The sequence below is a fragment of the Phyllosticta capitalensis genome (assembly GCF_038381095.1).
Source record: "Phyllosticta capitalensis strain CBS 128856 chromosome Unknown BKA78scaffold_10, whole genome shotgun sequence".
Classification (NCBI taxonomy): Eukaryota; Fungi; Ascomycota; class Dothideomycetes; order Botryosphaeriales; family Phyllostictaceae; genus Phyllosticta; species Phyllosticta capitalensis.
In genome coordinates this window covers 42,264-60,331 of record NW_027117448.1, presented here as the reverse complement: position 1 = coordinate 60,331, position 18,068 = coordinate 42,264, and the positions used below count along the sequence as shown (strand labels likewise).

The 18,068-nt window shown below is 56.9% G+C and overlaps 7 protein-coding genes and 1 non-coding gene across 8 annotated transcripts; 3 read left to right on the top strand and 5 right to left on the bottom strand.

The window, feature by feature from the left end:
• The first annotated feature begins 361 nt into the window (after window positions 1-361).
• Window positions 362-2,695, top strand: BKA78DRAFT_26179 (NUDE protein). The gene is made up of 2 exons (XM_066885429.1): window positions 362-718; window positions 813-2,695. The coding sequence occupies exons 1-2, from the start codon at window positions 479-481 to the stop codon at window positions 2,550-2,552; spliced, it is 1,980 nt and encodes a 659-aa protein (XP_066740170.1). The 5' UTR covers window positions 362-478; the 3' UTR covers window positions 2,553-2,695.
• A 1,920-nt stretch (window positions 2,696-4,615) lies between these two features.
• On the bottom strand, window positions 4,616-5,595 carry BKA78DRAFT_256946 (P-loop containing nucleoside triphosphate hydrolase protein; the record flags this gene model as incomplete). Its single annotated transcript, XM_066885142.1, has 2 exons — window positions 4,616-5,097; window positions 5,145-5,595. 2 exons carry the CDS (start codon window positions 5,593-5,595, stop codon window positions 4,616-4,618), a joined length of 933 nt encoding a protein of 310 aa, XP_066740169.1.
• A 3,066-nt stretch (window positions 5,596-8,661) lies between these two features.
• Window positions 8,662-10,544, top strand: BKA78DRAFT_257004 (uncharacterized protein; the record flags this gene model as incomplete). The annotated part of the gene is made up of 3 exons (XM_066885145.1): window positions 8,662-8,789; window positions 8,837-9,196; window positions 9,254-10,544. Coding segments are annotated over 3 exons (1,779 nt in total), but the record flags the coding sequence as incomplete, so codon positions are not given.
• Window positions 10,545-10,586: 42 nt separating this feature from the next.
• On the bottom strand, window positions 10,587-12,245 carry BKA78DRAFT_298586 (uncharacterized protein; the record flags this gene model as incomplete). The annotated part of the gene is made up of 1 exon (XM_066886928.1): window positions 10,587-12,245. The coding sequence occupies one exon, from the start codon at window positions 12,243-12,245 to the stop codon at window positions 10,587-10,589; it is 1,659 nt and encodes a 552-aa protein (XP_066740167.1).
• Window positions 12,246-12,865: 620 nt separating this feature from the next.
• Window positions 12,866-13,733, top strand: BKA78DRAFT_322833 (uncharacterized protein). The gene has a single exon (XM_066889148.1). The coding sequence runs from the start codon at window positions 13,149-13,151 to the stop codon at window positions 13,533-13,535; it is 387 nt and encodes a 128-aa protein (XP_066740166.1). The 5' UTR covers window positions 12,866-13,148; the 3' UTR covers window positions 13,536-13,733.
• Window positions 13,561-13,664, bottom strand: BKA78DRAFT_t155. Its single transcript has one exon. It is a non-coding gene; the product is annotated as a tRNA-Gly (tRNA).
• A 16-nt stretch (window positions 13,734-13,749) lies between the features above and the next one.
• Window positions 13,750-15,238, bottom strand: BKA78DRAFT_382397 (uncharacterized protein). Its single transcript, XM_066893031.1, has 7 exons — window positions 14,948-15,238; window positions 14,865-14,898; window positions 14,762-14,814; window positions 14,658-14,714; window positions 14,568-14,614; window positions 14,374-14,522; window positions 13,750-14,326 (listed from the first exon to the last, which is right to left on the bottom strand). The coding sequence occupies exons 1-7, from the start codon at window positions 15,015-15,017 to the stop codon at window positions 14,014-14,016; spliced, it is 723 nt and encodes a 240-aa protein (XP_066740165.1). The 5' UTR covers window positions 15,018-15,238; the 3' UTR covers window positions 13,750-14,013.
• Window positions 15,239-16,535: 1,297 nt separating this feature from the next.
• Window positions 16,536-17,662, bottom strand: BKA78DRAFT_355755 (uncharacterized protein; the record flags this gene model as incomplete). The annotated part of the gene is made up of 3 exons (XM_066891958.1): window positions 16,536-16,732; window positions 16,776-17,436; window positions 17,630-17,662. 3 exons carry the CDS (start codon window positions 17,660-17,662, stop codon window positions 16,536-16,538), a joined length of 891 nt encoding a protein of 296 aa, XP_066740164.1.
• Between the last annotated feature and the right edge of the window lie 406 nt (window positions 17,663-18,068).

Sequence of the window (18,068 nt, the reverse complement as noted above, 5' to 3'; positions counted from 1 at the left end):
AAGCGGCGCCTCGCACGGTCCCGCCCTTAGCAACCGGCAACCCAATGCAGGCGTGCACTCACTGCCCTGCACGAGGTCACTGGTCAGCCAGTACGACTGAGCGACTGTATCCCACTCTGCTTGCTTCTGCGTCGGCTTCCTCTCGTCAACATCGCCCACAACCCACAACAACAACAACACCACCCTCCACCCCGCCTCCCCGCCCGAGGACTCGACATGGCCTGCTCCCGGATCCCCCAATAGACGACTCGAATTTCCTCCCCGCCAGGCCCTGCTTCGTGAAACGCCCTAGGCGCACTTCACCGCTTGGGACCGACTGCGCAACTCCAAGGCACCAACACCAACCGACACACCACACTACCAAGACACCACCGACGACGACTCAACAACAACTACTTCAACGACCCCGACACGGCAACGACTGAACTGACCTCACGAGCCGAACCACCAACCGTGCCCCCGAGCGCACACACCCACCATGGCATCCGCGACCGATGCACCGCTGGCCTCGCCCGGCCTGGCCAACGGCAGCCTGGAAGAGCAAATCGCATACTACAAGTCCCAGTACGAGAGTCTGGAGGCTGAGCTGCAAGACTTTCAGCAGTGCAGCCGCGAAGTCGAGTCGGAGCTCGAGAGGGACATTGAGCAGAGCGAAAAGCGCGAACGCCAGCTCAAGGAGCGACTCGAGGAGCGCGGCTTCGAAGTCGACGAGTGGAAGGTGAGTTGTGCCGTCTGCACGCGTGCAGCGCGCCCACGTTGCAGCCCGCCATTTGGCGATCGCCAGGGGTCGCAGGAACTAACGTCCATCACAGGCAAAGTACAAGCAGGCCAAGACGGAAGCCAATGGGGCGCAGAATGCCCTGCAGAAGGAAATCACGACGCTGCGAGAGCAAAATCGCGCCATGACGCTCAAGCTGCGCGACATTGAGGTCGCCAACGACGACTTTGAGCGGCAGGCCCGGAACCAGACGTCGTCGCTCGAGGACCTCGAGGGAAAGTACAATGTCGCAATCGAGCGCGGCGTCATGCTCGAGGAGGAAATCAAGGTCGGCGAGCAGGAGCGCGAGGACTTGCGGATAGAGAACCAGCGGTTACGTGACGAGCTGTCGGATCTGTCCATCGAGGCCGACATCATCAAGGAGAAGCTGCGCGCCGCCGAAGAGACCATGGCCAGGCACATGGAGCAAAAGACTCATGCCCTCGTCACTGGTGCTTCGGCAAGACCGCGTTCGCCCGTATCCGAGACTTCGTCTTCTGCCACGACGCTGTCTTCTCCCACCACCTCGACGCCACCGCCCTCCAAGTCGAAGCGCTCCAGCGCCACCACTCCTCCTTCGCCGCGCTTCACCGATCTCCAGGAACGCAAGGTCGACAGACGACGACCTCTGACTCTGCAAGACAACACCCCACGGGCAAGAGACTATGGCGCACGCTCCAAGCACTCGCGGGCCCCGTCTGTCCCGTGGAGCTCCGCAAGCGGACGCACAACACCGGGCACCACGACACGCAGGCCGACGGCAAGCCACTACTCCAAACGCAGTGGCGCCGACGGTGCTTTGCCTCGTACCGGCTCTCTGTACCAGATTCGTGGGCTAATCAGCAAGATGCAGAAGCTCGAGTCGCGCGTCCACAACGTCCGCAGCAAGCTGCCCGCCCCCACGCAGACGCCGCCTCGCGCAAGTCCTCGCGGTCCCAGTGCCATGAGCAACCACTCGAATGGTGCTGGGCGTCCGGCGGCGCGCACGCGCACCAGCGGCAGCACGACGAGCTCGGCGGCAGGCGGCGACACGGGCGTGAGCAGGCTCAGCTTCAGCGCTGCTGGTGCCAAGGGAAACTCAGCTGGTCTGCTCCCGGGTGCCAGCAGGCCAACCAGCCAGGCCAGCGAGCGCAGTGGTGTGAGCAATGTGAGCGGCCAGAGTGCCTCGTACAAACGACCGCCTAGCCGCAGCGCTGCACTTCCCGCTCGCACCAACACCACCCTCATGCCTACTCGAAGCAACACGACTGGCGTCCGTCCCAAGACTGCTGGCAACATGAGTGCTCGTCCGCCGAGCCGCGGTGCCGACAGCTTCTTCTCTGCTTCGCTCGGATTCGGCAGAAGCAGCACCATCAGTCAACGCCCGAGCAGCCGCCAAGGTGGCAACCACACGCCCACGCCCTCGCTGTCTCATTCCAACACGACCAGCTTCAGCAGCAGCCTCGGACCTCCTCGTCCAACGGGCCGCAGCCGCGCCAACACGGTCAAGCCGACGCCCCCGCGTCGCAACTTTGACGATGACACGCCGACGCCTCCTAAACCCAAGGCCCGTGACTTTGGCTTTGCTACTCCAGTGAGCCGCAAGCCAGACTTTACGCGCAGCATGGGTCCGGGCTCTGGTATTCCCACTCCTGGAGGTGGCAGCGGCATCCCGACTCCCTCTGCCCTTCCACGCCGGCCTAGCAGGACCTCGCGGCGGTCGAGTGTCGATGCTTTGCACGGCCCGCGGGCCATGCCGCCACCGGGCTCTGCGGCGCGCGAGAGGAAGCTAAGCGAGGTTGGCGAGACCTGGTAAAGCAGACGATGAAGATGGAAGATGATATCCGTGGCACCACACGCCGGGGGAACGTGGAGCAGATACAACAGGAGGCGACTGAGACGACTCGGGCTGTCCCTGCCCCCGCGCGGCCACCACAACAACACCGTCTCCGGCCACAATTATTGAAACCCGGAGAGGTGGTTTCGTTTTCATCTACATTGTCGACATTGTCAGAGAGAGAGCGGGAGAGAGCCAGATACCCGGGTTTCATTACGGAGCTTTGATTTATTCATTTCTTTTAAAAGGGAGACTCTATCTCTCTCAACTGGACTGGGACTGGCGTTTATCATCTGGCTTTGGCTGGCTGGCTGGCTGGCTGGCTGGCTTGCTTGCTGGCATCTGGCGGCGTTTTGCGCTGCTCTTGGTGATGTGCGATTGCATACACCCTTCGTCTTTTGCCGGGATGCCTAGACCCATCTTTCCTCGACTCTGGATGGCATCGCTATGCGTGCGACTTGCCTCGATTGTCGACGCCGTAATCGACCACCTCCGACTTCTCCGGACCTCTCTCATCATCGCCCCTTTCGCGAGACGCTGCTCGCAAGAATCGTCTCGCGACCCGCCGTCGTTGCTTCATTGCAAGCTGCGACGACGTCAACCACGCGCCTCAACTCGAACCAAAATTGACAGCGCACCGATCCTCTCAACACCACCAATCAACACATCCACCAAGCCGACCCGACTACACCTAGTTTTGCGAGCATGATACCCGATACCCCCGATCAAACGTCGGCGTGGACGTGGACGTGGACGCGGGCGCCTAGGCACGAATTCTCCGCCTGCGCGCCTGCCTCCGAAGCCATCTACGTACCTGCTGCTTTGCTTTGCTTTGCTTTGCTTTGCTTTACCTTTTTGCTTTTTCCCTTCTCCCTCGTCTCGTTCCGTTGCTTCGCTGCTGCGCCGCACGCACGACGCCATCTTTTTCGCTGCGTTGATTGCTTTTTGCGCACTCGACCCACTCACTCGCTCTTTCGCTTGCCCTACCTACCTATCGTCTGGGCAACGCAACCCAACCTACCAATCGCCGACTACACGTCATTTTCCTACATACCGACATTGCTATCAACCTACATCTTTGGATGCGGTGCCCCGAGTCATGGCAAAACCAAAACAAACCAGAGATGTGCGGGAAGCCCGCAGACCGTCTTTTACCTGACCGATCACGACGACTCGACTCGAATCGACACTTTCAAGGATTCCTTTTTCTTTTGCGCCTTTTTGCGCTGCGCTTGCTTGCTCTGGCCGGTCACGGTGGTTGTTTGGCTACCTACCAAGGAAGAGAAGGGATACACACGCCGGAACTTGACACCGGTATGCATCCATGTCCAAACTGCCAAGCTCTCCCGGCCAGACGAGAACAGCGTCCATCACATCTCACATTCCTCTCTCTTGGGAAAACAAAAACAAGACCACACACTTTTCCTATTTGCCCGCTTTTTGTTTTTCCTCGACAATGAAAGAAATCATTATCACACACACTCTCTCTCTTTTTTTATACGACTAGAACGGAATGACAAACTCTCGCACTGCTGGACTAAATTGACTTTTTCCCCCTTTTCTTCGTTGAGGTTTTGCTTTTGCTTTTTGTGCTTTGGCAAGGTGCAGTGCGGTTTGGTTGGTGTGCGCTAGGTCAGAAAGGCGAGTTGAGAGGGAAGGAGAAAGAAGGGGGTTGATGGCGCATGAGGCGGGAGCAGCGCTGCAAGGCTTCAGATTGTGCCGTGGTCGAATTGGGGCTGGATGGGCTGGAGGGGTAGGGTAGAGATTGAGAAGAGTGGTAGATAGGAGGGAGGGGTATGAAGGGAATCGAGTGATTAAGACTAAAGTATCGAGAGATTGCAAGACTTTACCTAGGTGCGATGGTGCTGTGGTGTGGATTTAGTGCGCAAGAATTGGCTATGCCTAGGTACATACATCTACCTATGGTACTATGTATTCCACCTCCCGTCTGCGTGCTAGCTCCACCGGTACTCCTAAAACTTTTGCCATTCTTGACCCGTGACTACCCTTCCGTTGCGCAGTCCAACCGCAATCGCCACCCATCACTCACGATCTCTCCGCCCGTACAGCCGCGCTGCGCGCTCCTCCGCCGAGTCATTCCCAATGCTATCGAGGTACCGTCGAAACGACTTGCTCATCTCCATGACGCGTTTGAAATGCTCACTCTCAACAATAATCTCATCGCCCTCCTTATGGTAGTCGCTCGTAACAGCATCATGCTCGGCCAGCGCAATCGCCGTCTGCAGCGCGTTGCGGATCTCGCGCCCGTTCCAGTCCATGGCGCACACGTCGGGCCCGTCGAGGATGAAGCGCACGGCGCCCGGCGCGACCCGGATCTTGCCCGCGCACTCGCGCGCCAGCTTGTCGAGGAAGTTTTTCCAGATTGTTTTGCGCCGGGCGGGCGACAGCTTTTTCATCTCGATCATCATGTGCACGCGCGAGATGAAGGCTTCGTCGATGAAGCCGAGGCGTGTGGTGGTGAGGAAGAGGAGCCCTTCGAAGTATTCCATGCGGCGGAGGAAGGCTGAAAAGTGTTAGCTGCTGGTATCATTCAAAATGCTATGTCCATACCCGAGACTATTGCGTTCCGAGAAATGTCTCTGAGCTGCCGGCGTTCCAGAAAGACGTCTGCCTCGTCAATCAGGAGAATCGCTTTCCATCGGTTGGCCAGTGTAAACCATCGTGCTAGCTCGGCCTCGATGTTTTCCTCGTCGTCTAGATCCGCCATGGTGAGACTGATCAACGGACGGCCGGTCGTCATGGCTGTCGTCTCCACCGTGTACGTCTTGCCGACGCCTGGCGGCCCGTGAAGCAGCACAACGACTCCCTTGCCCTTGTTCTTGATAAAGTCGGCAGACCACGGCACCTTGGTCTTCATCTGACGATCTGAAAGCGCCTTGATGATTTTGAGTTCCTCCTGTGGGATGTTTGCCGGTGGGACCTTCTCCGGCTCTTCCAGTGCCGACGTATTGTCAACATTGATGATTGTCCAGCTCTTGGTCCGAAGCGCAAAGCCCGGCATAATCGGACACAGAAGAAACAAATGCTCCGCGGAAAGAAGATCGGGGGAATGCTCAGGGTCCTTGGTGTTCAAGTCCAGCGGATTGACAATCTTGGACGACGCGCCCCGCTTGGGGTCGTCGAGGCCGGCCGGGCCCTGAGTCACGCTCATGAAGCCGTAGTTCCAGTTGTGGTCTGGAAGGTCGGCTTCAGACTGCGGCGTGCAGGCTATGAGGGGACCGTTGTACTGATCGCAACGTCAGTTGGGCAACTCACATCAGAAGGGAGTTGCGCACCTCCTTCTTCTCATTCACCATGAGCTTTCCGTTGTAGTGAACGTAGGCATGGTCCTGCCACAGGATATCGCGGATGAAGGCGCCTCGCTTCTCGAACGCCATTCGCCGCCTGTTGTCATCCTTGGCGTCGGCGTAGTCGCGAGGAAACACGTCGAGGCTCGTGACAAGCTGCTCGCCGTCAAACCTGTCAATCTTGACCTTGTTGATGGCCGTCGCCACCCACCCGGTTCCCCAGATGGAGTCTTGGAACCAAATTGATACGCTTAGATGGCCCCTGTCGTCCGTCTTGCCGATGACTCCTGGTACATACAAGACACTCTGAATGACGCAGCCCAACCACACTCCGTCGTACTGGCAGTACGAGAGCGAACCCGGGCGCAGCAGGTACCACAGGTCGTCAAACTTGACGGTGGGCTCGTCCTTTTCGAGGCGTTTCTGCGCCGGCAAAATGTCGCGCTGGAATTTTGGGTCCAAATAGTCGAGCAGGATCTGGATGTGATGGCATTTTTCAGCAATTCGCGGCTTGTTGCTGCCGAGCGACAGCTTTTCCTCCAGGCCGCTTTTGAGAGCCCTCAGCTCGTCAATATGGTGCATGAGGGCGCAAAAGGGCTCCCTCATGGTCACTGTGTCGCCGAGCAAGTTCTGACTGCGGCACGTCAGTGGCCAGATTGGCGCCAAGGGTCTGTCTGGCGCAAGTACCTTGGGTAATACTCGACGACCTCGTTGATGGCCTCCAACAAGGCAGAGGAGTAGATGACCATGTTGGCCTTGTCGACGCTCGACACCTTCATGTCCGACAGCGACCGGCTCGCGCCCTCCCACGCGTGCGTCAGCCTGCGTGCCACGGGCGTAATGGGCCTGGCCCAATTCTTGGACTCGGCCTGGACGGACTGGACGATTTCAAACACCTTGGGCGGATTCGTCTGCCGCGGCCGACTGAATTGCAGGTTGAGGGGCGCGTCGTTCCGCTTTTCGATGAACAGCCCGCCGCTCCTGTCGTTGCAGTGGTACACATATCGCACGTTGCAGGGCTCGTCGACGGGCTCGGCGGTGGAGGCGACAGACGCTGTCTCGGCCGTGAGGTGGTCGTCCAGTCGGTCGACGGGCGAGGTTTCGAGCATTGAGTGGTCGTGGTCCATTCCTGTTTGGGATGCCTCGAAGTTGTCGACATCTGTCAAGCGGACGGTCAGGGAGTTGTCGGCCTCCCGGTTGCGGTCGTGATGGACTTGGTCTCTTTCTGCTGTGCAAATATCCGAAGTGGATTGGTTTTCTGCAACACCATTCTGGGCCATGTCACTCGTCTTGTGGAGATTTTGCTCGGCCTATTCTGTCAGCTCTACATTATCACTCTCAGCCTTGCAAAATCTCACTATTGTTAATCTTTGATTCTAAAGCCTTTTGATCGACGACGAATTCACCAAGAACTCAAGCAGGAGGGCAAGTTCTCACGAGGCAGGTCGATCGTTTGGACCAAAAAAGCAGTGTATCATCGCACAAGGCTCGGATAAGGTTGGCAAGCAAAGTTATTTGACCCCGCGCTCCACGTCGCGGCACGCATCCCTTTTCGATCACTATGAGGCGCGCAGGTCTGGTTGTCTAGGGGCGCAATGCAGGTAAGCAAGTATGTGGATTCTGCAGGGCTTGAGACGCGGAGCCACTTGAACTTCAGGCAGCAAAACGACTGTCGGGGAGCTGCCAGACAGCCAGCCTGGGATTTGCTGCGCAGTTTTTGGGTTGGAATATACAGTGGAAGGATCCATCTTTCATAAGATAGAGCGGTCAAGGACCAAAGAATGGAGCCTCCTTGTACTCACCTCTAGGAGGAATCAAGCCTCTATTTTTCTGCGGAGGACACAAGGCTGTCCACTAGCTAGTTGCTCAGGGGCGCTATGCAGGTAAGCAAGACAGTGGATTCTTTAGGGCTTGCGCAGAGCCTCTTGAAGATTATCAGGCAGCGAGAGGACTGTCGGGCTAGCATCCACAGTCTGGGGCTCAGGGCACATGACCACGACAGCTCCCTGTAACTCTACGAGAAGAGTCATTGGTCAGTTCCAGCATCATTTATCTGCAGGCGCTCGAACGTTCCTTGGACCCATGCTATTTTGAAACGGAAGTTTTGATGCCTCGGTAGTCACGCTCTTTTCATTGCTCTCCTGGTGAATATGACTCCATTGCTGCTTGTGTGTGCCGCGACTTTCGATTTCAAGCCTCGGCTGTATCACGCATTCTCCGAGTTTGAATACGGAGTCTTTTGCATGGGAGGCTGCTTTTTGTGTCAATGAACCGACGTAGGACCAAAGTCCATCTACAAGGGAATAAGTTTTCCATTTGTTTCCCTGCAAAAGACACAAAGCTGTTCTGTCTGTCCACCACACATCCAGCCCCGCTTCGTCGAGACTCAGTCCTCCAATACGCCACAAAGGTTTATATACAGCCTGACGAAGTAGGCAGACGCGAGGCACCACATCTCCACAGCTGGTTGGTTTCCCAGTCCGCTGCGTCATCCCAGCCAAGCAAGCACCACAACGCCAGCCTTGCCGCTGGCTGACCGCTCAGCCTTGCAGTCAGACTGCCACGGCCATGACTTGATGGGGCCTCGTTTTCCAAACGTCCGCGCTTCCCGGCACGGCATTTTTCTGACATCAGGAGCGACGATGGACGCATCGGACGCGCTGCAGCTGGTGCGCCGATACAGCGAGACGCAGAGTAGCAGGAAGCCAGACGACGCGCTCTAGTAAAGTCAAGCCCGCCCCTGTGTATATTGAAGGCAAGAAACTGACACGAGAAACAGCAAGAGTCTTGCAGACATGGTGCAGTGGGAGGAGCGGCAGGAGGACAACGGCGAGAGGGGTTTCCGCGACTCGGCCGACAAGAGCGTCCAAATTTACACCGTCGGCGGGAGTTTTGGGGAGAGTAAATAGTACGCAAACCGCGACGCTCGAGTTTGCTTAGCTGACTCGGGCACAGCTACCAAGTATTCAGCGGGGTGGGCGACGTGGAGGAAATATCGCAAGAGCTGGAAAAGTCGTGGGGCCGGGTGTTGAAGCACCTTGGCAGGAAAAAGAGGCACCTCCTGTTGGTCCGCGGCGACGAGTATGAGAAGCCGAGCATGCAGCGGCTGCGCCGGCTGCTGGACGAGGCGAGCAGAGACATGGAGAAGAGGAGGCGGGACACGAGGAGTGGCAGGGCGAAGAGTTGGGTTGGCAAGGTGCTGGATGCGCTGGGCCAGTACGAGTACCTGTTCGCCATGCTCCCGCGGGAGGATCGGTACGCGTCCATGTTCGTTGGGGCGTTCACTGCCAGCGTCAAGGCAAAACCATTCCCCATGTCCGCCAGGCTGGAAGATTGCTAACTGCTGACGCAGGCCGCTCAGACGCGCGAGAGCACCGCAGAGCGAATCTCCGACTGCCTCGGACGGGCATCCGACCAGGTGCGCACGCTGTACAAGTCGAGCAAGGCGGCGCCCGAGTCCGAGTATATCAAGCGGCACGTGGCGTGCTACTACTGCGCGCTGTTCAAGCTGCTCGCCAAGCTGCTGGACGAGTGGTACGGCTCCCCGGCGCACCGTCTGCGGAGCATCCTGGGCGACTCGTTGCAGGCCGACATACGGAATGCGATGGACACGCTGAGGTACCACACGGAGCAGGCGGAGAAGGAGGCGAGTAGCGTGACGAGCAAGAGGTTATTGGACGTCGTGGCGTTGAGGTTGGGCGCGCAGTGTCAGGCCGGCCTCGTGGGCACGGCGATGGACAGCCCGAGACCAAAGGCGGCGCTCGAGAGCCCCCCTGGACGACTGCAGATTGAGCCGGCTTCCGATTTTGAGGGTCAGAGCAGCCAGGCCTCCCAGGATGACGATAAATCGCCAAAGCTTGACGAACCGGACGCTCAGGTCTACTGGTCAGCCGAAACGATCCAAGAAGCCACCCAGCACCTCTCGCAACACTTGCAAACAGAAAAGCTCGGGATGCTGTCCGCCCAATCACGCTACCTCTCAGTCAACAGCGCCATCTACCATGCGCTCGTCTCGTGGGCATCGTCAGGGTCCTCAGGAGCCCTGTGGATAGCGGGGCCGTGGCCGGACGAGCAGCCGTCACGAAACACGCTGACGGCCGCATTTCTCGTCGGCGCGTTGCGCGGCCTCGGTGTCCCCGTTGCGGCGTACTTTTGCGCATACGATGCTGGCCGCTACGGGTCGTTTGATCTGGAGGAGGAGGTTGTGAAGATGGTGGGAGCGTTGGTTCACCAAGTTGCGGCGATTTTGCCGGACGTCGATTCGGAGTCTCGTCCAGAGGATAGAGTGGATCTCTCGACGGAAAGACTTGAGCGGCTGGATGGGAAGGAGAGTCTGGCCGAGGCGATTCAAGTGCTTGGAGATTTGTTATCTGTCGGTCCGCCTCTTGTCTACATTGTCGTCGATGGCTTGCAGGTGCTTGACAAGGCGGACGACAGTCCAAATCTAAAGGGCCTCCTGCGACGCTTCATCGAGGTCCTCGGAAACGCGGTACAGGAGTCGAGGATCGTCAAGGTCGGCTGGTTCACGGATCACCAGAGCGCGACGCTGCAGGAGGCGTACAGGGCCGGGGCGCTTCGAAAGGAAGCGTTTGATTTCGAAGACGAGGACGAGGTGATGGGCATGATCAAAGTGCCCGACGTCATGGAGTTTGGGACGCCTTAGTCGGAATAGGAAAAAGAAGGCTCCTCGTTTTTGCCTTGGTGTTCAATCATGGACAGTTCCGTAGAGCACGAGCAAAACGCAGGCAGCCATTTGCACGTCAAAGGCAAACTCCAGCTCCTCACGTTTCCCCTTTGGTGCTTCGTTGCACGCCTTCGCCGCCTCGTGCAGGGCAAACAAGTCGTCCAGGATGCAGCAGTCGCGCCCAGGCTGCAACGCTGCGTCAGGCCTGTAGATGAACTGATGCACCAACCGCAACTTGTCCTCCACAGACAGATCGTGCCGAAAAGACGTTTTTCGCCGGGGCCGGTCGTTGCGGCAAAACTCTTGCATGCACTCAACGCGGTAGTCTTCAAAAGTCTCCATCGTCTCGGGCTGTCCCGACTCCGCTCCTCTGGCCAGGCGTGCGAGACCCTTTAGCTCCGGCAGAAAGGCGACGTGTGCGTCGGCCCGCTCTCGCCATACCGTCACGAACCAGTTGAGCGCGATGGTGAAGCAGCGGTGTTGGGCCTCGGTGAAAAGCTTGGCATTCGGGCCGCCGTTGAGCAGCGAGCGGGCGGAGATGAAGACCTCGTCTTCGGTGGTGTGGAACACGTTGCGTTCAAGCTTGAGTGGTTTGATCGCTTGGTCGTTGGAGGCCGGGGGCCGGCACTTGTGAGGGTTCTCGGACTCCAGCGACAGTTGATCAGCCTTGCGTTTGGATGGTAGGATCGGAGCATTGTTCCCATGCTCACTACCCGACCAGCTGGCCGTGTCGGGGATGGATGCAGCATCGCCATTGCCCGCGTGCCGTCGGGCGTGCTCCTGTTCGACGAGCAACTTCAAATGCTGATGGAGTTCGTCTGAGGTTTGTCCGTGCGGAAGCTGGTCTGGCTGCAGCACGGGTTTCTCGCAAACGGCCTCTTCGTACGGCGGTGGATCGTCATCGATGACGGGATTCCAGGCGCTGGGCATGGCGTCGTCGTCCTCGATCCCGTAGACGGCCCACTGGTCAACGCCCCACGACCGGCCGCTGTACGTCTTGACGTGGTCGATCAGTGGGGATTCTACGGGCAGACGCCGCGGCTTGGTGGAGAAATGTCCCAACAACTCTTTTGCAGATTCGAGGAAGGGCAAATACACGTCGAAAGTTAAGGTGCATGTGAGCGATCGCAGGCCGAGGAGGAGGCCGCGGGAATTCGACGGTAGGGGGTGCGTGAACGGCTCGGTGGGCATAATGGCGTAGGCGCGTTCTCGCAGGTCAAAGGAGAGCCGGAGCAGCTTGGCAGACGAATCAAGGCCGGCCTTCTGGAACTCGTGTTTTGCCTCGGGATCATCTTGGGCCGTCACGACATCAAGGGAGAAAAAGGAGGACGTGTCCGTGCTGGAAAAGGATTTGGCGGGGAGGACGACGTGGACATCTCGCCTCTTCTTGGTTCCAGCTCGCATTCTCAAAGGCAGCGAGAATCCAATCATGCATTTCTGCTCTGCATCATCGGCGAACCACATGGACAAGGCACCGCAACGACGGCCAGCGGAAGCCAGTTGGCCAAGAAACTGAGTGTGTCCTGTTTGCGCGTCGCGCCATTTCACCAGAAACTCGTTGGCATAATCCAAGTGCGGAGCGGGATCGGCAAAGCAGGGGCAGCCATCCATCATGGCAGCAAATGGGTTTGAGCGAGAGAGCACTGGGGAAAATCTAGAGCCAGCAATCAACCATGACATTCACTACGAAGAAAAGAAGTACAAAACCCCCACGCCGCAGCGCAGGAATCCCTCCCACCCAGGCTTTGACAAGCTTTCGCTTGAGAGCAGCCTTGACTCGACCGATCGACCGAACGGGACCATCAACCGCAACGTTCCTCTTCCCCTTCCCCATGGGCGAGCCCAGCTCGAGACGATTGTGCGAACCAGAGGTCTCCCTCGAGCCAGCACACATCCGGAGAAGACCAGCCCAGGAGGAAAGGAAAGCCGAAATGGAGCGTTATGGATGATCAGGTAAAGACGGCCAGCCCATGCAATGCCAGAGCGAGTCCACCTCGAGAGGATTGTGCGGGCCGGAGGCTATGTCGAGCCAGCACGCAACCAGAGAGGACCGGCTGATGGAGTCGCGAGGGCCGACCGGGTCGATGCCCAGTTGAAAGCACGCGAGATGGACGTACGTTTGAATGACGGAGGCAAGATGGACGCGGGAATGAAGAAGGCGACGATGGTGTTGTGGAGAGGACGTCGGGCTGACGGACGGCTGAAGTTGGCCGGACCTTCGGGAAAACTATTGAACCGAGCATCTGCGCACGGGCCTGGTGGGCGGGCAACATGCGAGCCGAATGGAACACCTGCAGACAACCAACGCTGCATCCTTTCCTCAGGCTTTTCCGCAGGCTCAAATCATCAGAAGCTCTTGAATCTCATTATGTCGCCAAATTTGAGCAAGCTGCACCAGTTCTCTGGCTTCCGCAGCGCAGTCTAACTTTGTTCCCATGGACCACTGACTTTGTTCGACAGGCTTGCAAACGCTTGGGATCGGAATGCACTTGCGCTGTAAATCGACAACTGGTTGCATCTGGAAGTTGCTGCAGTCCCGAAGCTCCCTCTGCGTTAGCTTTCCTGATCTCGTCTCTCCCGGGCATGCCCGCTCCCACCATTTTGCCCGCCGCAAACACTGACGAGGTTGTCATTGTCGAAGGATGCGAAAGCAACAGTCCATCTGCCGCTGAGATTGTGCAGCGGTGTCGTCTCCTGCTCCAATCGTCGGCAGGCCGCTCTCCCATCCAACCGCGTCGCCGACCGCACTGCGAAACGCCCCTCCACCCAAAAACATCACTTCCACACAACAACGTTCCACATGCCTCGCTTGCCCTTCAAAGTCCTCGTTCCATCTCGAGATGGTCGGGAGACGCTCGGTCCACATTTTCCAGCCACCATCGGCCCGGTTACCCGAGCCTCCACCAAAAAGCTTCCCAGGCCGCCCCGGGACCAAAACATCAACCCACAACGCCATTCTACACCGAATGACATAGTTAAAAGAGCAAAAGAATAATGCGTCGGCCGGGAATCGAACCCGGGGCTGATCGAGTCAAATCTGGTGCTAGGAATCACAGGAATCGATGGCAACGATCAATTTTACCACTAAACCACCAACGCTGATTTATTGCTTGTTGATGAAAACTGGATCGCAAGAAGGCTTTATGAATGCAACCAGAGTCTTCCTCAATCACTGCCTGTCTTTATTTGATACTGATTTACTTGAAAAAGTTGACTGAAAAATGTCAGAATGATGCTGGGGGGGTGTCACTTTCGTTTCGGCACCTCGGGGCGGAGCTTACTCCCATTCCGCACGCATGACATTATTCTGCTACCTCTTGAGCATCCGAAAACCGAGCCAAGTAGCGACCGCAACTACAGAGAGAAAAAACGGAACCGCTCGCCAAAAGACAAACTCAAAGCAACCAACCCGCCATCGTATACCAGTCTTGGAAAAATGAACGTATCGTCAATAGCATCTGTCTCTCTCCGTCTGCCAGTACAGGCAAAAATTCTCCATGTCTTCATCGCAGACACGACCGAGATCCTTGACTTTGACGTTGTACTGGATGGGATGGGCGAGCGAGAAATTGATGCGCGAGGCAGGCGTCAGAGAGACGGCGTCATTCGCAGGAACCACTGCGATGGGCTCCTTGGTCATTCCGCGCTCGCGCTCGCCGTGGAGCCACACGGGGATCGAGTTGGTCATGTGGACGACGGCGTGTGCTTCCGGCTCGACGCCGGGCTTGTTGACGCCGCGGTTGCCGTACGTGGAGACTGGGCTGCTAGTGGTCAAGAGAGGTGGGTTGGAGTGCGGAAGGCGACTTACACTGCGTAGCAAAAGCCTTGTTTTGGTTGCACTACGATGAAGCGCCGAATCTGCGAGAAGACGCGCTGGTCGTATATGACTCTGGTTACATTGTCTCCGACGTTTCGAGCGTTTTCGCCCAGCGGCTCGGTGAAGAGGACCGAGAACATCTACATCGTGAGTGGATGAGGACTGGAAAGTAGGTCTTTGCTTACCCGACCGGCATGAAAGAATTGACGAGGCCGTCTTTGCACTTCGTAGCCTGGGGGAATCAGTTACTGCTGTTCGTGTAGGCGGCGACTTACTTGGATCAAGCCCTTCGACCACTCCCAGTGTTCCTCTAATAAGACTCTCAGGGGGGCCTGATGCTTTCAGCTTTCTTCTTGGGGGACAAGGACAGTTTACATACGTTCGTCAAAGAGCATTTGCCCGGGCATGGAATGGACAGAATCGTGTCGCTGACTATTTTCATCGTAAGCTTGCTCTAGATCCGCGCTGTCAAAAACACTCACCGACTCTGCCAAACAGTGATCCACTGCTGCGATTCTGGACGGACGTCATGTTCTGCATACGCATTCTGGTGTCTTCTTCTTACCAGCACTCCATCGATACATGAAAAACCTCCCGCTTGAATCTTGCACCCACTCACGAGTAGGATCCGACATGATGGCAGATGCAATCGACTGGTCGCACCGTCAATACATCCCGTCAAACGCCTATTTATCGACCACGAAGCCACGCGATGTGTGGAGCTTCACAGCAGAGCCGCACTACGCCGCTCACGGCACATTGTTGGACTCCGGAGAGGCGAGGGCTGTTGGGCGTTTTGAATCCCGACAGGTCGAACCCGCAAAGACGCAAAGCCGTTGGAGTCCCCGCTTTTGCGTGGCTGCGCCCCGAATGCCGGGGTGTTTTGGTCTGCAGGTGAGTCGAAACAGAAGGTCGTTGCATGCTTTAATGACAAGCGCGGCGTCGATCGTTCACTGTCGTTGTGCCACGTATTTTTAGACGCGCGCTTCTCCTTATCGCTTGTTTCGCTTCTACGAGAGAAAGATGCACGCCACTTGCATTCCAACGGCACGCTGTCCCCTGTTATTGGATGTCGGCAAGCGAAGCCGACTCTGCAGGCAAGTGGAGAATTCGGAAACCATTCCGTCCCCGAGCGTGTTTTGGGCGTAAGATGCGCATCACCTGTCTATTTACAAGACGCTTTGTCTGCCGCAACGCCTAAGATTGGACCTCCTCAATTCTATACAGGACTCGAATGTCTTGCTGTCCTAGAATAGCCTCTATACGTCTTGCTTTTCACCAGACTGTGCCACAGCAAGCACTGTCAGCAAGCGAACTCCCACCGGTCAAAAGATTGTGTCGGTCAGATCTTTCGTGCTGCAGGAGGACGGCGTGCATAACAACATCTCCGAAAATTTCTCTTCTCGCTCGAGTCGACAGAAAAAAGAGACTGTGCCACAGTCAACATCCCACTCGCGTCCAAACGGTCAGTCGTTTTGATTCCAATAAACACATCCACTGTCTTCGCGTAAACAACGAGATGCTCAGATCACAAATGCTAGGACGACCCGAGTAGACCTCCGTCAAGACTCTTACATCTGCGACCTCCAGACTATTGAATTAACTCAAGCAGGCCCGGGAGTACTGTGAGATTGCTCTGGATTCTGATGATTCGGGGTGGATGACTTACCTTCTCCCACATTCGACGAGGTCGACTCCGCGCTTGCTGCACTCACTTCAAAAGGCAACAAAGACTCCTGGCAACACCCTGGTGATTCTGAAAGCGTGCTACTGTCAACAGCCTTGAAAACAATCAGTCTCTCGAGGAAGGCTGCGCAGCATGGTAGCGCGTCGACAAGCTCATCACAAGCGACTTGAACAACTTGCCATCCTCGACCGTCAGCACCAACCCAGATCAAAACAAGCAGGCGATTCAGGATGTCTTGAAAGAGCTTTGTGCCTCGTTCTCGATCGCGATACAAGCTCCGCGGGTAGTCGCTGACTCTCGCAGAAAAGCAATGAAGTCTCAGGGACAATCAGGCGAACGCCGTGAGCGAGTTCGACAGAGCCGTCACATTGTATACCAGAAAACTCCGTGAATTCATACATGTATCTTTCAACTTGTTCACTGCCCAGAAAATCCCACCCCACTCAAGCTGTCGGGCTATTGAAGCTCAATCGCCACGAGCGCGACGGCGCAAGATCTCCTCAAGACGCTCCCTGCTGCGGATCTGCTCGGGGTGCTGATTTTGCTTCCTGAGCTCGAGCTCACGCTCCTTGTCGGCGATCTCGGCCTCGATACGACGCGACTCTTGCTCTGCGGCTTTTTTCGCTCTTTCAATAGCGATCTGGGTCTGCCTTTCGTAGTTTGCTGTCCAGGTCAGAAAGGCCGTACACAAAGGCTGTCTACATACCGCGGAGAGGAGAGTGCAAGAGAGCATGTTCAGCATAGTCGCACCACTTGCCCATCGGAACCTCGTCGGCGTCCTCGGCACTGAAGCTTGCAGGAAGAGAATTGAGACCCCAACCAGAAGTCGTATACCCATTTCCGATGCGAGTCATCAAGACCTCGCCCGCCCAAGCCTGCTCAACAGCCCAGAGCTTGCAAATGATGAAATGCTTGATGCTATATTGCCGCAGGTATCGGGCACAAATTGCCTCGGCGAGATACATGAGGTAGGCGCCCTTCTGATGCTTCCTGTGCTCTTCAATACGAGTCTGACAATCGACAGCGCATTCAAAGGCTCCCCAAGGACGTGTCATCCTGCCGGTGCCAGGCAAGATGTGTCGACGAGCGTTGCGGATGAAATCGAGGGCTTTGTCACGATGGTCGCCATCTGGAAGGTACCCCTGCTGCTGACCCCAGTTGATTCCTTGGGCGCCATCTGCCTTGATAGCCGTGTCGATGAACTTGACAGTTTTGGCGTCGCCCGCATTGGCGTATTCTTCCATCTTATTGAGGATCCAGGCAGCATATTCTTGCTGTGGAGGTTGTCCGCATGCGTCGACAAGGTAGTGAGCAAGAATGGCTGGCTGCTGCATATCGGCAGCGTGCTCTTGCAAAACCTTCTTGGCCTTGGGATGATGGCCAGCTTCGGGGGACAGGGCGATACTAGCAAGGGTTCCATGGATGCCAGAATGTCATGGGCGTGCTGACGAAAGTGTGGGAGAAGGTGATGGGATGCCTGTATTTCCTCGGTCTCGACCCTGGCCACAAGGTCATCGAAGGAGGTGACGTACTCGGTTATGGAACCGTGGCATCGCTTACGCTGAGCTTCCACTGATCGTTTGCAGGTGGCATATTGGAGGGATATAAGTGCGGCGGTGGAGGTTCAGAAGGTCATGAGGTTGTTGTTGTGGCTATGGACGACGCGCGCAGAAGACGCGCCTAAATACTGCTCATGATCTCACAGGTGACTGCGCCGGAGCGCCCAGACCTCCATCTCCATCAGGAGGTTTTGACAGAGAGCGCTGCGTAGTCACCTACGACGTCATTCTGGCGACGAGTCTACCAACACGACGGGAGCGCCGCACTGCAAAAGCCACCACAACCATACTTCTCGTCACAACGCAATTTCCACAGCAAGATGGAGCGTGGACCCAATATCAAGTCCAAGCTTCGGAGGATTGAGGAGGTCGACTGTCACGCTGATGCTACTTTGCAAGAGCTGGCTATGTGGCTGGGTGTGTGCTTTCTGCCGGCAGCT